Below are 20,851 nucleotides of genomic sequence, written 5' to 3'. Positions count from 1 at the left end.
CTGCTTCCAGTTGCTTCTTCTTTTCACTCTCCTCACACAGTCTCTTCTGTATCTGGGATTGCTGATGCTTCATCTGAGCCACTTTCTGCTCAAGTTCTCTTGCTTCTCTCTCACTTTGGTTAGATAATGAAGCCAAACTCTTGGTGTCCTGCTGCTTCTTCTGTAAGGTCTGAATGTTCATGTAAAATTTCAGCTTAAGAGCAGGAAAACTTGTAACTAAAATATGACTCAGCTTCATTCTTTATTTCACTGAATTCTTAGGGTTAGCAAGATTTACTAACTTCTGCCCAAAACAATCACCTGCTATTGCTGTAGTTTCTGAGCTATCTGGTAAAGTTGGCACAGGCAGAATTAAACAATGTGAAAAGGTACAGTTCATGCTTGGCAATACAGTGAAAGTACTAAAATCTAGGAGAAACCACAGTTCTAGAAAATTTGCAGCGACACAATGCTGTCAGAATGCTGGTGCCAGAATGCTGGTGTCAGAGTGCTGGTCCTGAGTTCAAGTTGATAAGCCAACTATCTCTTGCTGTATGTAACTTTTCTGACCTGCCATTCTAGGATCGAGAGGCACAGAGCACCTAAGCTGGCCCTACACAGGATATTAACTTAGATGTAGCAGAACTTAAGAATAGAAAGTCAGTGTCAAACAAATATGCCTGTGTTGGGCCTGATCTTGCAAAGCATCACAGGGATTTGCTTAGATGTGGAATTTATATACTATTTTCATAAAACATCAATTTTATTTATGGCAAGTAGTAAATTTGTAATACCCTCCCTTGGATAGGTTCTTCTGTTGGACTATATACAATGATGTACAGACATCTCATATCTCCCACCACTTTCTTAGCTTCTCACATACCAAGAAGATATTTTATGTATCTAACCAAGTACATGTTAACTAGCATTCTGAGTATAAAAATAGTATTAAGTTTCTCACTATCTACTTCAATCCAACCAGCTTCCAGTGTGTGAAACTGCTAAGAATTTTACAAGCAGAGTGTTAAGGTTCAGATATGACAGTGAGACCGAGATTTGCAAATCTCTATGGTCAGATCAGAAGTACCTGCACTTTCAACTTAGCTGCCTCCATCTTCTTCTGGCACTCTTTTTGTAACATGACTTTCTCAGGAATGTCTCTCAGCTCTTTACTGTCCAGCTCCTGAAGCTGTTTTTGCGTTTCAGCCAGTTCTCTTTTGGCCTGCTCAATTTCTTGCTCCAGTTTAGTTATCTTCAAAGAATACTGCCTGCTTACAGACTGAGCATCCTTGCCTTAAAGACAGCATATACAAATAGTTTAAAACCAACATGATAATCAGTTGAAATGTAATACTCACTTTTGGAGTTGAAATGTTACTTAATTTGCTTTAGCTAAATCAGTAATTTCTGATACATTTTCCAACACTAAAGGAAACTCCAGTTCACTTCTAATGCTGAAATAGAGATAGAGTCCTAAATCTGAACTTTTCATGAGTCACCTCATGCCACCAAATAAAGTGCCATCTGAGTGCCAGAGTTAAATTCTTCTGCCTACTGTAGATTTTGGCAAAGTGGCTCTCCTGTACTTCATAATTTTGTTTGGTTTTGTTTTACAGAAGAATATGCCATTTATTTATTACTCAACTTTCAGCTTAATAATTGGTAAATACTCTTGGGTTGTGTTTCTACTCTGTGACTTGTCCTGTTCAGGCAATCTGGGGTGGCACAGAATCTTTCTGAGACAACCTGGAGAGAAGGTAAGCAAAGGAGAAGAGTTTGATTGAACAGGCTGAAGAAAGAGATCTTCACTGTCATCGCAAGGCTAGTTTCTGTGTCAGGAGCAGATGTGTAAGGGATGTAGGCTAGCAGGGACATTGACTTTTCCTTCATCCACTTCTGACTCCCATTTTTCTACTGTGACAGAAATAGAAGATACAGTGATGTATCTTCTCTCCTATCCTAGAGATTATGTCACAAATACATGTCTACAAAGAGATCAGTAGCACTGACCATACATTAAAAATGACACTACTGTTGGATAAAAGCAATAATCAATAAAGCTCAAAAAATATTTAACAAATAATCTTCATATCATAGTAGAGTAGGCTGTAATCAATATTTACAGCCTTCAGTGCAATCACAGCAAGTAATTAGCAAAATTTATGAATTTTTAGGTTGTTAAAAGTATTCTTATCTAAGATAGTTATGTAAAGACTAAGACATACAGGACTTCAGGTGTTCATTTCTTTTGTTTCTGAACATCTTCACTCCCTACAGTGTCCAGTATCCCTACAGCAGCCAGTTACCTGTTCTTACTAATTCCTTAATAAGTTCCTCTTTCCTTTTGATATTAAGTGCAAGTTCTCTTATTTTTTGCTCAGCCTCAGCAAGTCTCAACTCCGAATTCTTTAACTTCTCCATGTTAAAAGCATGGATTTTCTGGAGGCTGTCAATCTCTTCACCTTGAAAAAAACAAAGCAAAATAGAGTTATAAATTCTGGAATACATGCTGTATTCAAGAGGTGGTGCTCTGCAATATTGACTGTGTGGAGTTCTTCCATATGAAGTAAAAGAATCAAAAGGAAAGAATAGAGCAGAGTATTTTTCCCTGCCATGTGTCTAAACAGGAAAAGAAAGGATGGTATGCACTTGCATTCCAAGACCCTAAGTCTGCAGAAAAATATTCCAGAAATCACTTCAGTATTTCTGGTAAGATAATAGCATCCATTTTCTTTCATTGAAGCAGTACCAAAGATTTATATCTAACTAGCTTTTTGATAAGTTAACTGCTTTCTGGCTAGTAAGTATTACTTAGAGGTTACTAACATTAGTTTTAGAAAGGAAAAGAAAAACAGAACTTGGAAAAACTATATTGAATTATAACCAAAAAAATACTTGTAATAAATACACACATTTTGCTGGGAAAACTAATTACATGTGCTAAAGACATTATTGTATATTCTGATACTGTAGTAAGATTTGCTCTTATGACTTCCATTATACCTGTAGTTGTGTCAGTTTGTAGCGCAGATTCATTGAATAAACCAGACTTGACTACTTGGCATTTCATGTCAGTTACATCAGGAAGGAAGCACAGAGAAGTGTGACTTTGGGTCCACGTTTGGTTTATGGAATACCTGTGGAAGAACGATAAACATGCTACTCTGCAAATACATAGGGATTTTTTTTTTTTAGCATCATGCAAAGTAGATGATCTTAACAGAGAAGAATCTCAAACTTACAAAAGCATTTATACCTTCTTTCTCATCCACACCACTCCCACACACACTGTCCCCCAACCCCCAATCTTCAAGGTAGATTCTTACCCCCAAGAAATCTTTGCAAAACCTACATTTATTAAATTTATTTTGCAATATGCCCAGTTGGTCCCACAGGTTTACTGTAAGTATCATTATAGATGGTCTCATATCATGGAAGGATTAGGCAGTAATACTACCTTTGCTATACATTTTTCTGTAACAAAAGTTAAACAACAAAAAATTACTTATATGAGGTTTTGTCTTCGTTGCCTGTATTGTCTTCCTCTTCATCACTCTGATCAGAGAGGTGGCAGTGAAGGACTTTATCTTGATCTTCTATCTTGCTCAGTATCATCTGTCTGCGAACATGGAATTCTGCCATTATCTGGGCCAGGGACAAGACAGGGGGGCTGGTATACCCCTGTCAAAAAGCACATGAAAGTAGTCATGGGTAAAAACAGTTGCAACAATTTAGCAATTCTTTACTTATATTCTAAAAAACATTTCAACACTTGAGCTTGTAAGCAAAACTACAGAGGTTTTCTATAGTAACTCTGAATACCTTTGTAACAAAAGGTTTTGCAAGAGCTTAGAGGACTGGTTCCAAACGTGAAAGAGGGCATTGTTAGTACATTGTTATGTACTCAACATACTGGTAAGAATAATCATTCATTTTTTATAATGTTTCATACTTGAACCTTCAAAACCCCCAGGAAATCATTTGGGGGGGTGAAAACACGAGAGCCACAGCACTTGTAGGTGGGAATTTTGAGCCTAAATATTTTGGATAATTGTGGCATAACAACTGTTACAAAACTAATTTTTCAGAGTCTTCAGTAGGAAATTAAGCAGCAGCATCTGAGAAAGCCACCAGATGTTATCATGTCATGTCTAATCATTGGCCAGTAATCATTACAAAGTAGAAGGGGGAAAATTTGGGTAAACATTACCTTTTGGATCTTTGTCCCTGAAGGCAAGTGAAGGGGGCGTAGCAGGTTTTTTGTGAGTGGGACACTGTAGGGCCTCCTAGCAAATGCCACGACAGCTGGCCCATCTTCATAAGCACTTTGAGAATCTAAAGCTTTCACATCTGTAAACTTCTCTAATTTCAATTTTAGCTGGTCAATGAGCATTTGCTGTTCCACCATTTTCTCAGTCTCATGGGAAAAAAAACAAAGCAAAAGCAGAACTGAGCTCCATATGATATTCACCACTTCTAATTCCTCACAAAGGTCACGAATCTTGTAAATCACCCACTGACCCTAAATTATTCTGCAGGGCACAGGCAAATTCTGCAACAAACTGAAAATTCTATGACATGTCACCAGTCTCAGCCCCCCAGTCCCCAATCCAGTAAAGTTTAGACACATTTTTGTTCAGAAAGACCTGCCCCTGGGTTACAGAAAGACCTGTCCTGGGTTTCAGAAGGAGTGCCAATGTTCAGTGTAACCAAACTGAGTATTCTACTACCCTCCATGCCATTTCTGACAAACTGTTAATGGTGGGTCATTTGCAGTAGGTGCCCAGTGCATGTCTTACATCTCAGGCTGCAAGCTGGGTGTTAAATAACATAAGGGAGAAGAGGCAAACCCTGTGAGCAGTGGTGTTTCTTTTTCTTTACAAATGACACTGCAGTGATAACTCTGGGGAAGCACCAGCACAGTCCCACACATCCTGAGGGGGCCATCCCTGCCAGTAGGCCATAATGGCTCCACAGCACCACCATAATGGGCAGCATAACGACTTGTGACCAAGGATTCCCAAAATTATCCTATGACTCACAGGATTACATCATTCCCATTGTGAAACTGCCTGCCCTAGGGGAGGTGCTGAGTATTCCCCCTGAACCTGACCATATATAACTTGGGACACCACCACCCCTGGATGGATCCAGAGGAGGACCAGAACTTCCACAGGATCACCGCTTTTGACTGCAACCATCACTTCAACAGGACTGCAATCACCACTTGATAGGACCACAACCACCACCTTGGCCAACAGGGTGCCAGGTTTAGTCTGACTTTATGGGTCTAAGCCAGTTTTAATGTGTTTCATTGCATTTATTGTAACCTTTCTATTAAATTGTAACTCTGACCTGAAATTTCTCTCAAGGTAGTTGTGTGAGGATTATTTTTCCCACTGGTTTACTTTCAAACCAGCAAACCCAGTTTAGTTACATTAGCCTATCTAGGCATCTAGTGACAAGTGAATGACATAATTAGGAGCTCATGCTTGCTTTATATGTATGTTTATGGAGAAATAAAATGGGAATTCAACAAACATTTTCAAGTTAAACTTATGGTCTGAGTCTTGTTAATGAAACATGTATATGGGCTTCCTCTTCCTCTTTGAACAGTTCTACTTTAAAGATTACTTGCATTAGTAAACATAAACATGTACATGATCCCAAGATCACGTGCTGTTTTTTCTTGTACCCAGCCTCAGCTTTGTTGATAATGCTAGTTTGGAGACCTTACCAGCTTCTCCTACAGCATTCTCCATACTTTGTTCAAAAGTACTTATGTTACCTAAACTGATTGTCTTGGGGTGACTTTTTGATGTGTATCCCATATCGCTGCCTATGCCCAGAAATTAATTCCTGTGCCTTTCTATGCCTCTAAACTGAGCCTGAGAGGGGGAAGGAAAAAAACTGAGCAAAACTTTTTCAAAGCAGTTTGCAGCTTGTTCAAGGTCACAGATAGCAATGGGTTTTCCCCGCTGCAGAAGGGGAGGGAGGAAGCACCCGGCTTGCTGCTCCCAGGACAGATTTTTGGCCAGTGGTTCAGCTGCTTTTTCTCCGGAGAGAGACTGAGAGTTGAATTTTTCCTTCCCTGGAATTTCAGATTTTCTCCCTTTTCTACTGGACTGTGTGATTGCTTCAACATCAGAGCACACCAGGAGGACTTTCCACCGGGCACAGAGGGCCTGGCCCTGGACCAAGCCCCAGCTCCAAGGACACCAAAGGGAGGACTCTAACACTTTCCCAGGTTTTTCTCCATAGCGAGAGATTTTATTATTTAGCATCATTTTCCTTTCTCGTGTGTTTGTTAAATAAATAGTTTTTATCTCATTCACTTTCCTTTGAGGAAAATTTATTTTTTTCCCAAACCTGGTGGGGGAAGGGTGGTTGTGCCTTCTCAGAGTATATTTCTAAATTTGGCCAAACCGGTACACTGATTCATCCATAAGGCCAAGATAATAAGGATTTTCATCTCACTCTATTGTTTTTGATACTTTTTGAAGTATGGTTAAAATCTGGCCTAGCAACAACAGTGAAGTTGAAGAATAGCTCATGATACATTCTGCATTCTTCTACTTCAAGTAACATGTTTTTATTCATTCTTTATGTTGTTGTCTTATATTGAAAGTTCCTTCCAAACAAAAATATACATTGCCTTGCAAGTTGAGATTGTGTTGGAATACAATACATATTATTCCTATGTCATAGAAAATAGAATATGTGTATGAATATCATATTTGTTATCATTTTGGAAGAAGTAACAGCCAAATGATTCACCTTGAAGCTATTTGTCCCTGGGACAATTGTACATACAACTCCACAGTGAAACACCCATTGCATAAATACATATGCGTATAAACATTTTTACCTCCTACCTCATACCTGCTACTCTTAGAGTCCTTATTCTACCATGTATCATTAAATTACATATGCCTGTGAGTACAATGTAAAATATTTGGCAGAAGCACTTGCTTTTCATTATTCTATCTACATGTTATTAAATAGAAGTGGCAGTTTAGTGAACTAAATGCCAAAAGGGTGCCTGAAAGCTCTCAAGCTTTGCTCCTGTCTCTGATACTGAAATAACCTTCTATCTACAGTGACAGTTACTTTGTATCCTCCAGCATTTATATAAGTATTATCACAGTATAAGTGGACACTGCAGTGTACAGGCTAAAAAAAAATCTAGCCAGAAGTGACAGAAAAGAAAGAAAGTGACAGAGGAAAGAAAAAGAGCATGACTAGTTTACTTACCTTTCATGCACTGATTCTCCCCAAGCCATCAGCAAAGAAGAAGAAAAAGGAGAAAAAGTATAATAAGGAGAAGAGCACTAGCTATCCATGTTTATTCTTTTCTCTTTTAAAAATTCATATAATAATTTATCTGTCATTCACATGTCAGGAGAATGCTAACTATTTGCAGTCTTCTTGACCTTGAAATGTTATGCACATACTAGCCATCATAATTTCATTAGCAAGCTCAAGATCTACAGAAGGAAAGAGGCAAGCAGCCTCTTTGTCACTAACTCACTTTCAACTGTGTCACTCAGTTTTCTCTAATGGTAAATGATCAGAAAGTTAAGATGGAATTCTGTCATATAAAGTCGAAAGGGGACAATACTCTAATTCTTAATAAAGCTATAACAAAATAAGTTTCTATACAACTTTTCAATTAAAGCGTTCTATAGGATTTTTATACTCTTTTTTAGTTTCTAAAGAATCTTTCAAAGTCTTTCAAATCCTAATCCATTCATTGTTCTGAAATTCCTTAACAATGATACAAATCTGTGGAGAGGGTTGTGTGTTACGCTTAAGGAAGCATGGAGAGCATGAATGGTTCACTTCAAGTTATACAGGAGGCTTGTGGCACAGCTAGGCTCATATACAGTCTCCAGGAATCACATTACTGTGATGCATCCACTAGATAAACCCAACTCATTCAGTGATACAGCTCTAATTCAAATAAAATTTCCCTAATATTGACTGGTAGTCAAGTAAAAGAATTCTGAGGCACCCGTTTAATGCATTCACATGGTAGAAGGATGCTTCAATACAGATAAATGTGTACCAGAGGAAAAATACCTGTAATCTTTGTGTCTCTTGAGCCTCATTTAAAAATTCCTGTTGTTCTTCCTTTTCTTGTAGTAATGTCTTTATCTGATTCTGCAGTATCTGCACTTCATGATTCTTCTGGCTAAATAGTTCTTCATCCGTAACTAGTACCTGCTAGATAATAAAAAAAGTTCAGCTGGGCAAAAGGGATATTATTCTTCCTACAATTGGAATATGAATCAAAATAAAACCTCATTTGTTGTTAAAAGACATGCCCAGAACTGCAAAATCTTGAGGTATGTATATCAAATTGTCTAAATTGTTATCTGCAGCTTCTAGCAGCTAATTCTTTACTTCTGTTTCATCTATTGATTTTGTTCTGACAAGTTTCGTTCTTCCAAAGGAAATAATGTACTCATATCCAAACCTAATTTACTGAAGTATATATTAAATTGGTTGTCCCCTGACTGCTCAGTTCTTCAGCAGTCCCCCAGCCATGTGGCTGGAGCATAAAGATCTCCGGAAACTTCTATCAAGAATCGGTCCCTATTTCTTTCCACGGGCCTCTCTGTCTATGGATGTTGCAGGAGACCCCACTGCAACACTACTAGTTATTAAATCTGTCCATATACAAACCCTGCTCTAGAGTCTGTACTGTCTCGTTTATTTTAGCCTTTCTCTAACCATCTCTTCCTGGCTGTGGATGGCATACTCACCTGGGGAAGTGTAAGTTTAAGCTCAGCTCTTACACTATTTTGAACCTGGCAAACTGACATTTAAAACAAGCCACAGAAGAAAATCAAGAAGGAAGAAAGAAAGCTGTGATTTAGATTGATTGAGAACAAAGAAAAAATTTGTTTATGCACTTGCCTGATAACAGCCTATAGGTTTATCAGTTTGGTTGCAAATTAAAAATGGGTTGAAGTTACAAAATTCTAATTTGTTGGAGCACTGCCTTCTTCCAGTACATGACAAACTCAAATTAGTTCTTCTGAGGTGTTCATCTGGCATCAGAACTTCACTAAGTTTCCAACTAGTGTACAGTTGGTTTAAGTCATAAAATTAATTTTCATTTGAGGTTCTGTTCATTGCACAATAATTTTTGATGTTCACAGCCAACATTTTAACTAAGCACATCCAATATATGTACTTCCTAAATGTATATGGGGATGTTTCCAAAAAGAATTATTTATTTGATCATGTGTCAGTTCTGTTAGGAGACATTACCATGCTCTCAGAGGGTTGAGAGCTCTTCTCCCCATAGGTCACTGTCTAGGACTATTAACTGCTGTGAGAGAAACAGCTAGTCAGAGCTACCGATACGACATGATCCTTGTGGGATATCTGCATGCTAAGACTCCCAGATGTTGTTTTGAAATTATCACCTCATTTGGAAAACCATAAAGAAGTATGATGTCACCAAAAAGCAAAAGTTCATATTTAACACAAAAGCAAATGTTAGCAAAGTGATTAGACAAAGAAACCTGCAAATAATTTAGAAACTCAGTTAGCTAAAAGCATGGCAATGGGAAAGGAAATACAGGAGGTTTTGTGAGACCATAGCTGAAGAAATACAGTTTAGGAAATTACTAAGAGATAAGACATGAGACACACCTGTAACTTTGTAATATTAGACAGACTAGCCATATTACATACATAGTATTAGATAATATTAGACAAAAGTTGCAAAACTTAGTCCCTGGGCTATCTGTAAGTTCACTGATATATTTGAAAATTATCTGTATTGTAATTATATCTGTAATGCTTCTGACAGAGTAATATATCTGCAGGATTCAAAACAATTTCTAAGTTCACAGGACAACTGTTGAGGGTTTCCCTGTGTACACAACTAAGCACATAGCCATTCCCTCACTTCTAAGCCCCCATCCCCAAGGAAGAGTAAAAGAAAGAAAACTTGTGGGTCAAGACAGAAATTGTCCAGTAAGTGAAGGTGAAGTGGAAGAACAGAGAAAACAACACAAGTAATGCAAAGGTAGTTAATTAATGCAAAACCAGTCACTCACTGCCTCCAAAGTGTAGACTGATGCTCATTAGCTCTTGAGCAAAAAGACAGCTAATATAACTAAATCCCCCTCCTTCCCCTTTCAATCTCTGAGCATGTTATATGGTGTGAAATATCTCTTTGGTTGATTTGGGTCATCTGCCTGGTTGTGCTCCCCCTGTCTCTGGGTATACCCCCCTATCTATTCACTGCTGTCACCGACAGAGAAAGAGAGTTCGTCCCTTGATGCTGTGCACACACTCTCCAGCAAGACCTAAAATAGTGGTGTTTTATCAGCACTGTACTGGTCAGAAATGTAAAACATGGCAACCTGCAAGCATTTATGAAGAAAATGAACTTTATCCCAGTCAAACTTAGTACAATCTCCACTCCAAATTCCACACCATTTATGTCATGTTCAAGCCCCACACTATACAATGCAACCTTATTAACCATCCTTCCTTCCCTTCTCATCCTTTGACTTATGCACAGATATCATTCCTTTAGTCTATAGGCCACTCCTGTAAAATACCCATAAAACGTCCACCGTGTTTATTTAGTCCATGACGTGTGTTCTGTCTGGTTACAGTGATCACTCAGGACAGGAGCCCATGCTATGCTAGAAGAATTGTTGTATGATTCTACAACAGCACGGTCCTTCCATGGTGTCAGAGACTGAAATGTTACCACTCACGGGTTAAACATTGTCATAAAGATTTTTGCACGTTTTGACAAAACTGTACAACGAAGCTGCACCACCAAAGCCCAAACTTTGGGCTCCTGACTGAAGCCCTGAACTGTGAGTTAAACTGACTAAGGCTATTCGATATAAGAAAAGTGACACTATTTTTCAAAGCATCTCAGGCCTGGGAAGTAATGGATAAGTCTGGGAGAGCATTCACAGAAGAGCCAAGCCCAGCAGCTTCCGGGTGGAGGCTGTAGCCCCAGGCTTACCTGTTGCCAGGTTTGCACAGAATCTCCCCCCACCAAAGTGGGGACGAGGAAGGTTTCAGGTGAATATGAAAACCTCTGGTCAAAGGCACCTCTTTCTCATCTTCTGCTACACAGACTAGCTGAGCTGTGGGGCCCCCACCCCAGGAAAGCCACATCTATGGGACATTCACGTGAGCAGCAGCTGAGGGGGTGTCAAGGTCCATCAAAGGTCCCCCTGAAGGATTCTTCAGACCCTACACCAGAGGACTGCACATGATGCAAAATGATGCAACTGACACAAAGTCTTGCAAGGGACAGTGTCAAACCTGGCCCACCCTCAGGCATTCCCACCTGGTCCAAATGTATATTAATCCATTGGATTCTATGCTTTTGGTGAGGGACCCTCACCACCAAGAAGACCAGATGGAGTGGATCAATGAGACATTGTTAAGATCCATGGAGGGATGGCATGTTTCTACTTAATCTGTCTCTGTCACTTTTCCTGTCCCCACACCCCTCCCCCCCTCCTCTTTTCTTTTTTTTTTTCCTTTCCTTTCCTTTTTTCTTTTCTCTTCTCTTCTTTTCTCTTCTTTTCTCTTCTTTTCTTTTTTATTCTTTTTCTTTTATTTTCTTCTTTTTATTTTTCTTTTCTTTCTCTTTGCCTCTTTTACTGTTAAATAAAATATATCAATTTTTTGGTATCGACATATAACCTCAGTTGGTTTTAATCTCGTTTTGGGGAATAATAGAACCTCAGAGCTCTTTCCATTTTATTCACAGAGAGTTCTCTTTGCTCCTCTGTGATTAGAGGAGATGTAACACCTGGTACAAGCATGGGGTTCAAATCCACAGGGACATAAGTCCATTGAACCAGTATCAGAAAGAGGAAGGGTCTACTGCATCTCAGGAATTGGTTGACAGCAACTGGAACAGTAATCTTCCTCAAAGACCCTTTTTAACCACTGCTTTTTCCCCTATTCATGTACAGAGTTCCAGGACCAAAATAGGTGCACCGCCCAACTTCTCATATCCTTTTCACAGTCATGCAGATAGAACTGCAGGGTGGCATGGGCCCATGGTTCCCTCTCCCTTAAGCAGAGGAAATTCCTATTCATAGTAGCCAATATGCTGGCTTGGCCAAGCAAGGAGGTAAAGAGATTATTCACATTATATTTTGAGTTGCTAGACCTTGTGTAACAGTCTTTCCACAGCTGAGATGCAGGCCCATAACAAGGAGAGGGAATAGAGCTTTTGAGTAAATCGCTAGGGCTGGCAAACTGGTCTGTACAAAGTTGGTGCCACAGAGTCAGCCTAATTCAGCCTTACAGGGTTGCTGTCATACGATGACCATATGTTCTGTACAGACTTCTGCCACTCAGCTCATGTGCACTGTATATTGTTTGCGTCTTTCAAGGCCTGATTATTGTCTCGAGGCCTGATTATTGCCCATGTCACTGCAGACCACCTCCACCACCTCTAATTCCCTCAAACATTAAATATGTTCCTCTGTGACAGTCCACATGCCTTACTAGGTGACAGACAATATCTTCCTTAAGAGAGTACTTTGTCTTCATGCTCAATAGGAGTTACCTCTGGAGTTTGGAAGTGGCTGACCCTCTTCCAATCCCTCTGTCAATCCCACAAACCCTAGCAAAGAATCCCAGCTGATGTGTTTCCCTACCTTCTAGTTCCAGACTGTTAGCCCCACTATTCCAGCTCTGGAGCAACCAGGTAGCAATTAGGTCATCTTGTCAGGCAAAATCTTTATACATTATCTTGCAGCTAGGTCATGGATAGGGACCGGGTAGCTTCCACCTCTTATGATTTCTGTCTCTTTCCTTTCCTATCCTGGTCCAGAACAGGCTGCCTGTTCTTCCTCTCTCCTCTTCTGAGCAGGAGCTGCTTCTTCTCTTATTAACTTGATCTCTGCTTCCACTGTTTCTTCTTTACTACAAGATCAACTATTACAGTTGAAGGTTCAGTCTCTGGTTTAGTGTCTGTGTGGCCTCAGACCAAGAGATCTTCTTAGTCTCACACCACCACAAGCTTGTTTGTGGGCTTTAGACCAGAACGTCTTGTATTTCTAAGGGCAGTGGACACCGACTTGATAGGCATGGGGCAGATCCAACACAGCTATCTGTGGATCGCTGTGTTTCACCTTCGCTCCTTCAAGTGATGTATTTGTTTGATGCCTGTTCAGGCATGAAATCACAAGCTGTCAGAGGCAGCAACGGCCCTGTGCTCCTGCCCAACTCCTCCCATACATACTGACACCCCAGGAATCAATCACCTAAGAGCATGTTCCTGTGTGGCAACCCCCAAAGAGCTGTTTAACCTTATAAACAATAATCAAAGTCAGGATCACAACACATCAGTATGAACAGTCTGATTACATAAGGATACTGGAGGAACTCTGAAGCCACTACATCAAGGCTACAAAAAAACTGTCCTGGAGGAGAGGACAGGATAGGTGCCACTTTTTCCCCTCTCTGCACAAAATGTCTCAGAAAAGAAGAGGGGAAAAGTACAGTTGCTGGTTTTATCCATGAGGTGATTCTTGGAGTATGGGGACATCCACAATGTAAGACCCGAGTACCAGATTAGGCTGATAGCCAGTGGTTTAGTCATAGCTCTCCCAAGCAAAGGAAAATAAAGTGATAAACAGCAAAAAAAACAGCAAAAATGCATTTTAATGACTATCTGAAAATGGTCATTAATGGTTCTTGGAGGTTATTGTACAGCTAGAAAGGAATTAGACAGCTGAATATTCAAGGACACACACAAATCAGTAGCCAAAGCAAATATGCAGCTTCATGACCTGCAACAGTCATTCATCAACTTAACTAAACAGGCATTAATAGCTACAAGTTTAGTCTAGCACACACTAATCAAATCTGTTATTATCTTGAAGGCCTTGAGCCGCAGGTTGGGTTCCAAATAGACTGTGGTGGGTTACCCCAGTAGGTTGCTAAGCACACAGAGCTGTCCTTTCACTTCCCCCTACCCCCACCTCCTAGGAGAACAGAGGAAGAGCAAAGGGAAAGTGAAAGCAAGAAAATTTGTGGGTCAAGATAGAAACTGATTAGTAAGCGATGATAAAGTGGAAGAGAGAAAGAAAACAAAACAAAACAGATGAAGGAAAGGCTATCGCCCACCACCTCCCAAGGCTGACTAATGCTCAACCCGTTCTGGGCAAAATACAACTAATCTCCCTAAACCTCCTCCGGTCCCTTTTCATTGATGAGCATCAAGTTATATGGTATGAAATCTTTGATTAGTTCAGGTCATCTGCTTTGTTGAGTGTTTGTGTCTCCCACTATTCATGCACCCTCCAATATATTTACTGCAAGGCAGAGGCAGGAAAAGAGAAGGCCTTTCACTGTACAAAACATGGTTCAGCAAGAGCAAAAGCATTACTATGTTATTATCATTGTATTGGTCACAAATCTAAAACACAGCACCCTCAGAGATCCTATACAGAAACTAACTCCATCCCAGCCAGACCTAGCACACTAGCATAGCTAAAACCAAAAACCTAACAGATAAAACAGCTCAGCCTCAAGAGTCATCTTGAAACTGACTAGAGGAAATATGACATTACTTCACTTATCTCTGTTGTCACTGATTGTGTATTCAAACATCCATTAAAATAAACCCATGTCCCAGAGATTAGCCAAACAAAATTATACAAAATTGTAAATTACTTGTCAAATTAAGTACAGGTGACAGTTTTATTCATCTTTCAAAATGGAGTTTAGATTTTGGCAGATTGCTTTTTCACTTAGTCATTTAAATAAATAGCTTATAATTAAATACCTGACATTTCTTCAGTTCCCTCTTCAGCTGAAGAATTGTGATGTGATGTGGGTCTGGGCTGGTCTCAGTCCCTGCATCCGTTTCCTGGATGGTGAGAGCTTCCTTCCTTACGTTCTGTACCATAGTGATCCAGCTCTGCAACCTGTCCCGCTGACTTCTTCTTAAGCTAACATCATTGTTCAAATCAACCAGAAAGGGGAAAGCTTCATCTACACAATTTCTGTAACTGAAATATTGAACCTGAAGGCGGGTGAGCTGCTCCTCAAGTGAACCAATACGGGCCTTTTCTTCATTTAAGTCATATAAATGCTGATTACTGACCTGCTGGTTCTGCAAAGCTTCCCGAAGCAATCTGATTTCAAGTTCCATTTCATCAATGCGGTCTTTTTCTGGGTTGTAATTAACTACTGGTTTATTTCTAATGTTTTTTGCTCTGTTGGCATATTTGAGGGAATTTAAAGATTCATCAAAGTCCAGTGAGGATGGACTTATACATGTTATCATAACAGTCTTGGCATTTCCTCCAAGGGAGTCTTTCAGAATACGAGTGATTTTAGCATCCCTGTATGGAATATGTACACTTTTTCTTTTTGGGTCTCCAAGGGCACTGATGACATTTCCCAAGGCCAAAAGACCACTATTGATCTGAACTGATTCTTTGAAGCGTTCACCAGTATTTCCAGTCTTTGCTACCCTCTCTGATCCTGCCAAATCCACAAAATGAAACTTTGAAGCGATAGAATCCTGTGCAGCATCAGTATTATTCTGATACTCTGTAGACTGCTTCTGACAAATACTGATGGTAAAAATGGCATGAGATCGACTAGAGTGCTCATTCATCTGTGTTGTGCCTCTGTGACGAGCTGCATTGCCACTTTCCAGCAGGCTTATCACTTCATCTGCACATTCTACTTGGAATTCCTTAGCACCGACAATCACTTCAAACACCAAACCAAGTGAAAGTAAGAATAATTTAATTAATTCTAAACTCTTCAGCAAAAGTTTACAGCAATAACTATAAACATGCATTAGAGAAACATACAAGCCTGAATTATTATGAGGTCATAGCATATAGCTATAGAAATAGAAGATACAATACGTGAAAAGCTCTAAGGATATTTTGCCAGTTAAAAAAAAAGACTAAAAACCATGAAGCTTTAGTAAAAATGATTCCAAGTCTGTACTAAGAGCAGAATTTCTATTCTGAATAGTGCAGATAGCTGGGCCTTTGAGGCAGGTATCTGTTAGTAAACTAATAAAGTGTACGTGTACTTCTACCAACTACTTCAACTAATCATATTTTTTATCATCTTTTTCTTTTAACGAAAGATGGAAAACATCCTAGCACAATTTACTGAATCTGACTCTAACTGTATTAAAGAAAATAAATAATTTAAAATATATTGTGGGATCCTTTTGAAACAATGATATTGTCTGTAAGACTTGTGCTAAACTAGTGCCTTCTCCAGCTACAGACAAAAAACCCATGACAGCTCAACAGTATAATAAAACTAGAGTAAACACAACAACTAGAATATAAAGAAAAAAAAAAGCCAAACCTAAAACAGATTATATACTTTCAGAATAAAATATCTTTGATGTGGATTCTTCTAGCATTTTCATGAAGTGAACAGGAAACCTATAGGGCAAGTGTTAATCTAGAAGCCTCCAAAAGTATCTACTCCCCCTCCTCTTAACGAAGTCGTCTTTTCCACTCATTTCATTGTAAAAGGAGAGCAGATATTTACAATATTATTGACTTAACAATTGTAATTTCGAAGGGAGAAGCAATGGTTTAATCTTAAAATATGTATTCAAGAGAATAATCACATACTATTTTGTTTCTAGACAGTATTTGCAGAAACAATAATTGTGTATTTACCATTTGTTGCCATTTCCATCCATATAATAGAACATCTATATTGTGCACAGGCATCTAAACCCCAAACTGCTTCCAAACAGCTCAACTGGGTTTATATTCTGAAACTTCAACTTTTTTTTCCTTTTATTCATTGGTAATGAGTAAGCACTTTCAAGAGAAAACAAGACTAATTTGGACACAAACTGAAACCCAAACCACCAAAGTTTAGCGCCGAAATCTTACCTGTATTTCCTTTCTCATCTTCTCGGATATGTAGTTCTTTTACAGAGGTCTCCAAATCCAACAAATCTCGAAGTTCTTCCTTGTAAACCTCTATATAGGATACCTTCACATGGAAATTAATATTATGGTGTTCAGAAATATGCTGAAATAATTCCTGAATAGCCCGTGGGATTATGCCCCTTTCATCCACTGAAACTGATGCTAAAATACAAGCACAAATGTCACAGAGACTTGCAGTCATTCTGTCACATAAATTACAAAGACTGAAAATTCAGAGAAGTCTGTGATATTTGGTACGCAACATACTAAGGAATTTGAAGAGCTCATTGTTCACAACGAATTTTGTGTGTGTGTGTGTGTGTTAGAATTTTTGTTTGCATCCAGTACCAGGATTCAAATTTAAGTTCTAAATTACATAATGTTATAGCCGTGAAAGTTATGAAAAATATGGAGTCTGCTTTAAAACTGTACTCCTCAGAATACAGATTTCTTCTTTATCCCTACTCATTATGGTTAGCAATGACATCTCAAGGATTTGAGAAAATAGAAATTCTACTTACATAAAGCAAAATCATCAGTAACTTGGTGAGACAAGATTTATGACCAACATCAACAGTAATTTCCTATTTTTTCAAAGTAGACATGGAACACTAGTGCCAAACTCTACTTTTAAAAAAAATATTCAGGGCAGGACAATGCTCCCATTAATAATCTGTGCTCTTTATCCAAGACTATGAAAGCTGTTTGCCTATGAGACGATACCAGGAATCTTTTTTACCAAAAAACTAAAGGGTTGTTTACATCTAACTATTAATTTAGTAAATATATTTATTAAACTAAAAAGTTGTAATTGCAGAGCTATGATCAGCCTTAGAGTATGACATCCACTACCAAACAATTTAGCTAGCAATGCTACTTACAGGAACATTAAACAACTACTAGTGAAGGAAATAGAAGCGAAGCTACAACAATAAGGAGAAGAGGCCAGTGGTATGAGGGTCAACAAAGCTAAGTGCGAGGTCCTGCCCTAGAGTCACAACAGTCCCCTTAAGCACTACAGGCTGGGTGGGGGCAGAGTAGCTGGAAAGCTGCTCAGCTAGAAAGGACCTGGGGGTGCTGATTGACAGCAGCTGAACATGAGCCAGCGTGTGCCCAGGTGGCCAAGAAGGTCAGTGGCATCCTGGCCTGTATCAGCAATAGGGTGGCCAGCAGGACCAGGCCAGGGATTGTTCCCCTGTACTCAGCACTGGTGAGGCCACACCTCAAATGCTGTGTTCAGTTCTGGGCCTGTCACTGTAAGAAGGACATTGAGGGGCTGGGGCATGTCCAGAGAAGGGCAACAGAAATGAGGTATGGTCTGGAGCACACGTCCTGTGAGAAGGCTGAGGGAGCTGGGGGTGTTTAGCCTGGAGAAAAGGAGGCTCAGGAGAGACCTTACTGCTCTCTACAACTTCCTGACAGGAGGGTGCAGCCAGGTGGGGGGGTTGGTCTCCTCTCCCAGCTAAAAAGTTACAGGACAAGAGGAAATGACCTTAGGTTGCACCTGGAGAGGCTTAGATTGGATATTAGGAAAAATTTCTTCACTGGTGGTCAACCAATTAACAGGCTTTGTTGTGGACCTGAAAATGCTGAGTTAACAGTTGGACTTTATGATCTTAGGATTCTTTTCCAACATAAACAATTCTGTGATCCTGTGATTCTAAATAAAAGGAAGACTCTACCAAGATCTTTATAATACTCTATTTATATCCACTTGAAAGAATTAAATCATAGATTTCTTTGATGACACAGAAATTTCTCTCAAAAAACCCCAAACAAACAAACCAACACAGAGTGAGCAAGCAATCTAGTGTCCAATGCAGACATTTTCAAGGTAAGATAAACATAGCAAAAATCTTCAAAGACACTGCATTTCAGAAAAAAGTTCTAATTTAAGTTGCGTGTTAAAATGTGGAATGTGAAAGAACAGTTAATAAATTGGTTTTCTTCTTAGATATTTTTGGTATAATCTAATTTATGGAGAAGTTTTTAGAACTTTAATTATCACACAAATTTTGGAAGCTTTATTTTTTTACTACAGGTTTTTTCCTTGGTCCTTAAAATTCTGCAGCATCATCTGCTATGTAATAAATATTTAACTTGCATAAGTACACTCTTTACCAATTAAAAAAACCCCAAAACCAAAAACCATTATATAACCTACCAATGTGGTCACCGCCAATGGTGTAAGTCTTCCCAGAACCAGTCTGTCCATATGCAAACACTGTAGCATTGTATCCTTCAGTCAGAGACACTAGAAGAGGCTTAATGCAAACAGCATAAACTTCTTCTTGGGTTGAGTTTTTGCCAAATACAAAATCAAAAGTGAAGACATGGTCCTTTCCAATGATGACCTGTTTGGCATTTGGGACTAATCTGACACACACTTGGTGGTTATGAAGTATTTCTTTGGAAAGCAGAGGTCTGACTCGGACTGCAACCTTAACTGGGATCTCCTCCATGCCAGACTCCACCCCTCTGCTTCCCACTCAGTATTCACACAGTCAAGAAGAAATCTTTTACCACTGCTCTGTTCACCTCATTCACAGTTGTCTGCAACTAAGAAAAGAAGTTTTCCATGTTATATAATATAAAAGAATGCATCTCCTGAAGCGGAAAGTTGAGATTTCCTAAGGAACATACAAGCACTATTACAATCTTGAAAAGTACCTGATATAAATGCAGCTCTATTAATAACTGCTTAATCAATTAATAAATTAATTTTGCATTTATTAATTTCCAAGCTAGCAGACTTAAGTCTGAAAGTTGCCCGATTTCCTATTTGAATATAACACAGTCATACAAAGCAACAATATCGTAGGAGCTTGTTAATAAACACTGTTGATAAAGCAAAGGCTTACAATGGATCCTCTCATTTTCCTGATCCTGCATTCATATCGCATAGGCAACACAAATCAGTCAAACAAAACCTTTTTCTCCAAAAGCTGTATGTGCATACATGTTTCAATACCCTCTTCCACTTATGAAGCACCAAACACTTCTAACTCAACAAGCACAAAGAAGTGTGATTTTAAATGTATTTAGTTACTACATGTAAAGCATTCCTCTGATTTTGATCTGAAACTTTAAGCACATATGAGCTATCTTTTAGTAATTATAATTTTAGAATACATGGTTCCTTATACTGCTTGGTGCATATTCATTCTTACAGCATAAGCATTGCACAGTAGCACACTTGTAAATATTAAGGAATTGCCTTTCTTTATAGCTGTTTTTCACTAGAATTCAAAAACCTGCATGGCATCCCACATGCATCTTTTCTGTTGTTGCTAATTCTGAGAATCTTTGTCATGCAAGGTAAAGTTTGCTGAACTTCCTGCTCTCAAACACATTGCTTTCAAGAAAGCTGTATTACTGAACTGGCAGTAAATCAACTAAATCCCCAAAATTCAAGTTTGTTGAAAACTAACAGCATTGTCTTGCAGCGAAGAGAAGAGCTTATGCATTTCATTTTATTCCTTTTAGTTTGAGGACCACAGGTGAGAAACCATCTGAAGTTTGAAAAAAGAAAAGCTCCATTTTATTGACTGAGCATAAGAACAAGGAAGCAAAGCATGAGAATGAGTCAAGACTTGTATCATAAGAGACATGGCAATCAGATACATAAACATACTAACTACAGAATAGAAACACATTTTGGCTGATAACTGAGTTTAGTTACCTGGGTGCATTATTTTTTTACCCCCTAGTAAGTGCTGCTCTTAAGTGCCAACATTTCCTACTCTCTTTTTAAAGTTATATAAATAAACAAAAACAAACAAACAAACAAATTAATTAATAAACCACGTCTCAGGTGTGGGAGGGAATCCCTGTTTCCTAAGAATCTATTTTATAAAAGAACGTGGGAATATGAAATATTCCCAATATGCCAAAGCTAGAGAGATACTTGGGTGTCAGTACCCGCG

General features: G+C 38.9%; 1 protein-coding gene across 1 annotated transcript in view; it reads right to left on the bottom strand.

Annotated features, from left to right (window-relative positions):
* The window catches only part of KIF27 (kinesin family member 27), a 25,440-nt gene extending 4,595 nt beyond the window's left edge, over window positions 1–20,845 (bottom strand). The window contains 10 exon segments of the mRNA XM_008638427.2: window positions 1–169; window positions 1,067–1,272; window positions 2,286–2,441; window positions 2,983–3,116; window positions 3,485–3,660; window positions 4,190–4,396; window positions 8,062–8,205; window positions 14,783–15,720; window positions 16,887–17,087; window positions 19,090–20,845. The exon segment at window positions 1–169 is cut by the window's left edge and continues 47 nt beyond it. Of these exon segments, the coding sequence (XP_008636649.1) occupies window positions 1–169; window positions 1,067–1,272; window positions 2,286–2,441; window positions 2,983–3,116; window positions 3,485–3,660; window positions 4,190–4,396; window positions 8,062–8,205; window positions 14,783–15,720; window positions 16,887–17,087; window positions 19,090–19,387 (2,629 nt within the window). The 5' untranslated portion in view covers window positions 19,388–20,845.
* Between the last annotated feature and the right edge of the window lie 6 nt (window positions 20,846–20,851).

This window comes from Corvus brachyrhynchos, unplaced genomic scaffold (assembly GCF_000691975.1).
Source record: "Corvus brachyrhynchos isolate BGI_N302 unplaced genomic scaffold, ASM69197v1 scaffold37, whole genome shotgun sequence".
NCBI classification, from domain to species: domain Eukaryota; kingdom Metazoa; phylum Chordata; class Aves; order Passeriformes; family Corvidae; genus Corvus; species Corvus brachyrhynchos.
This window is presented reverse-complemented; position numbering and strand designations above follow the sequence as displayed.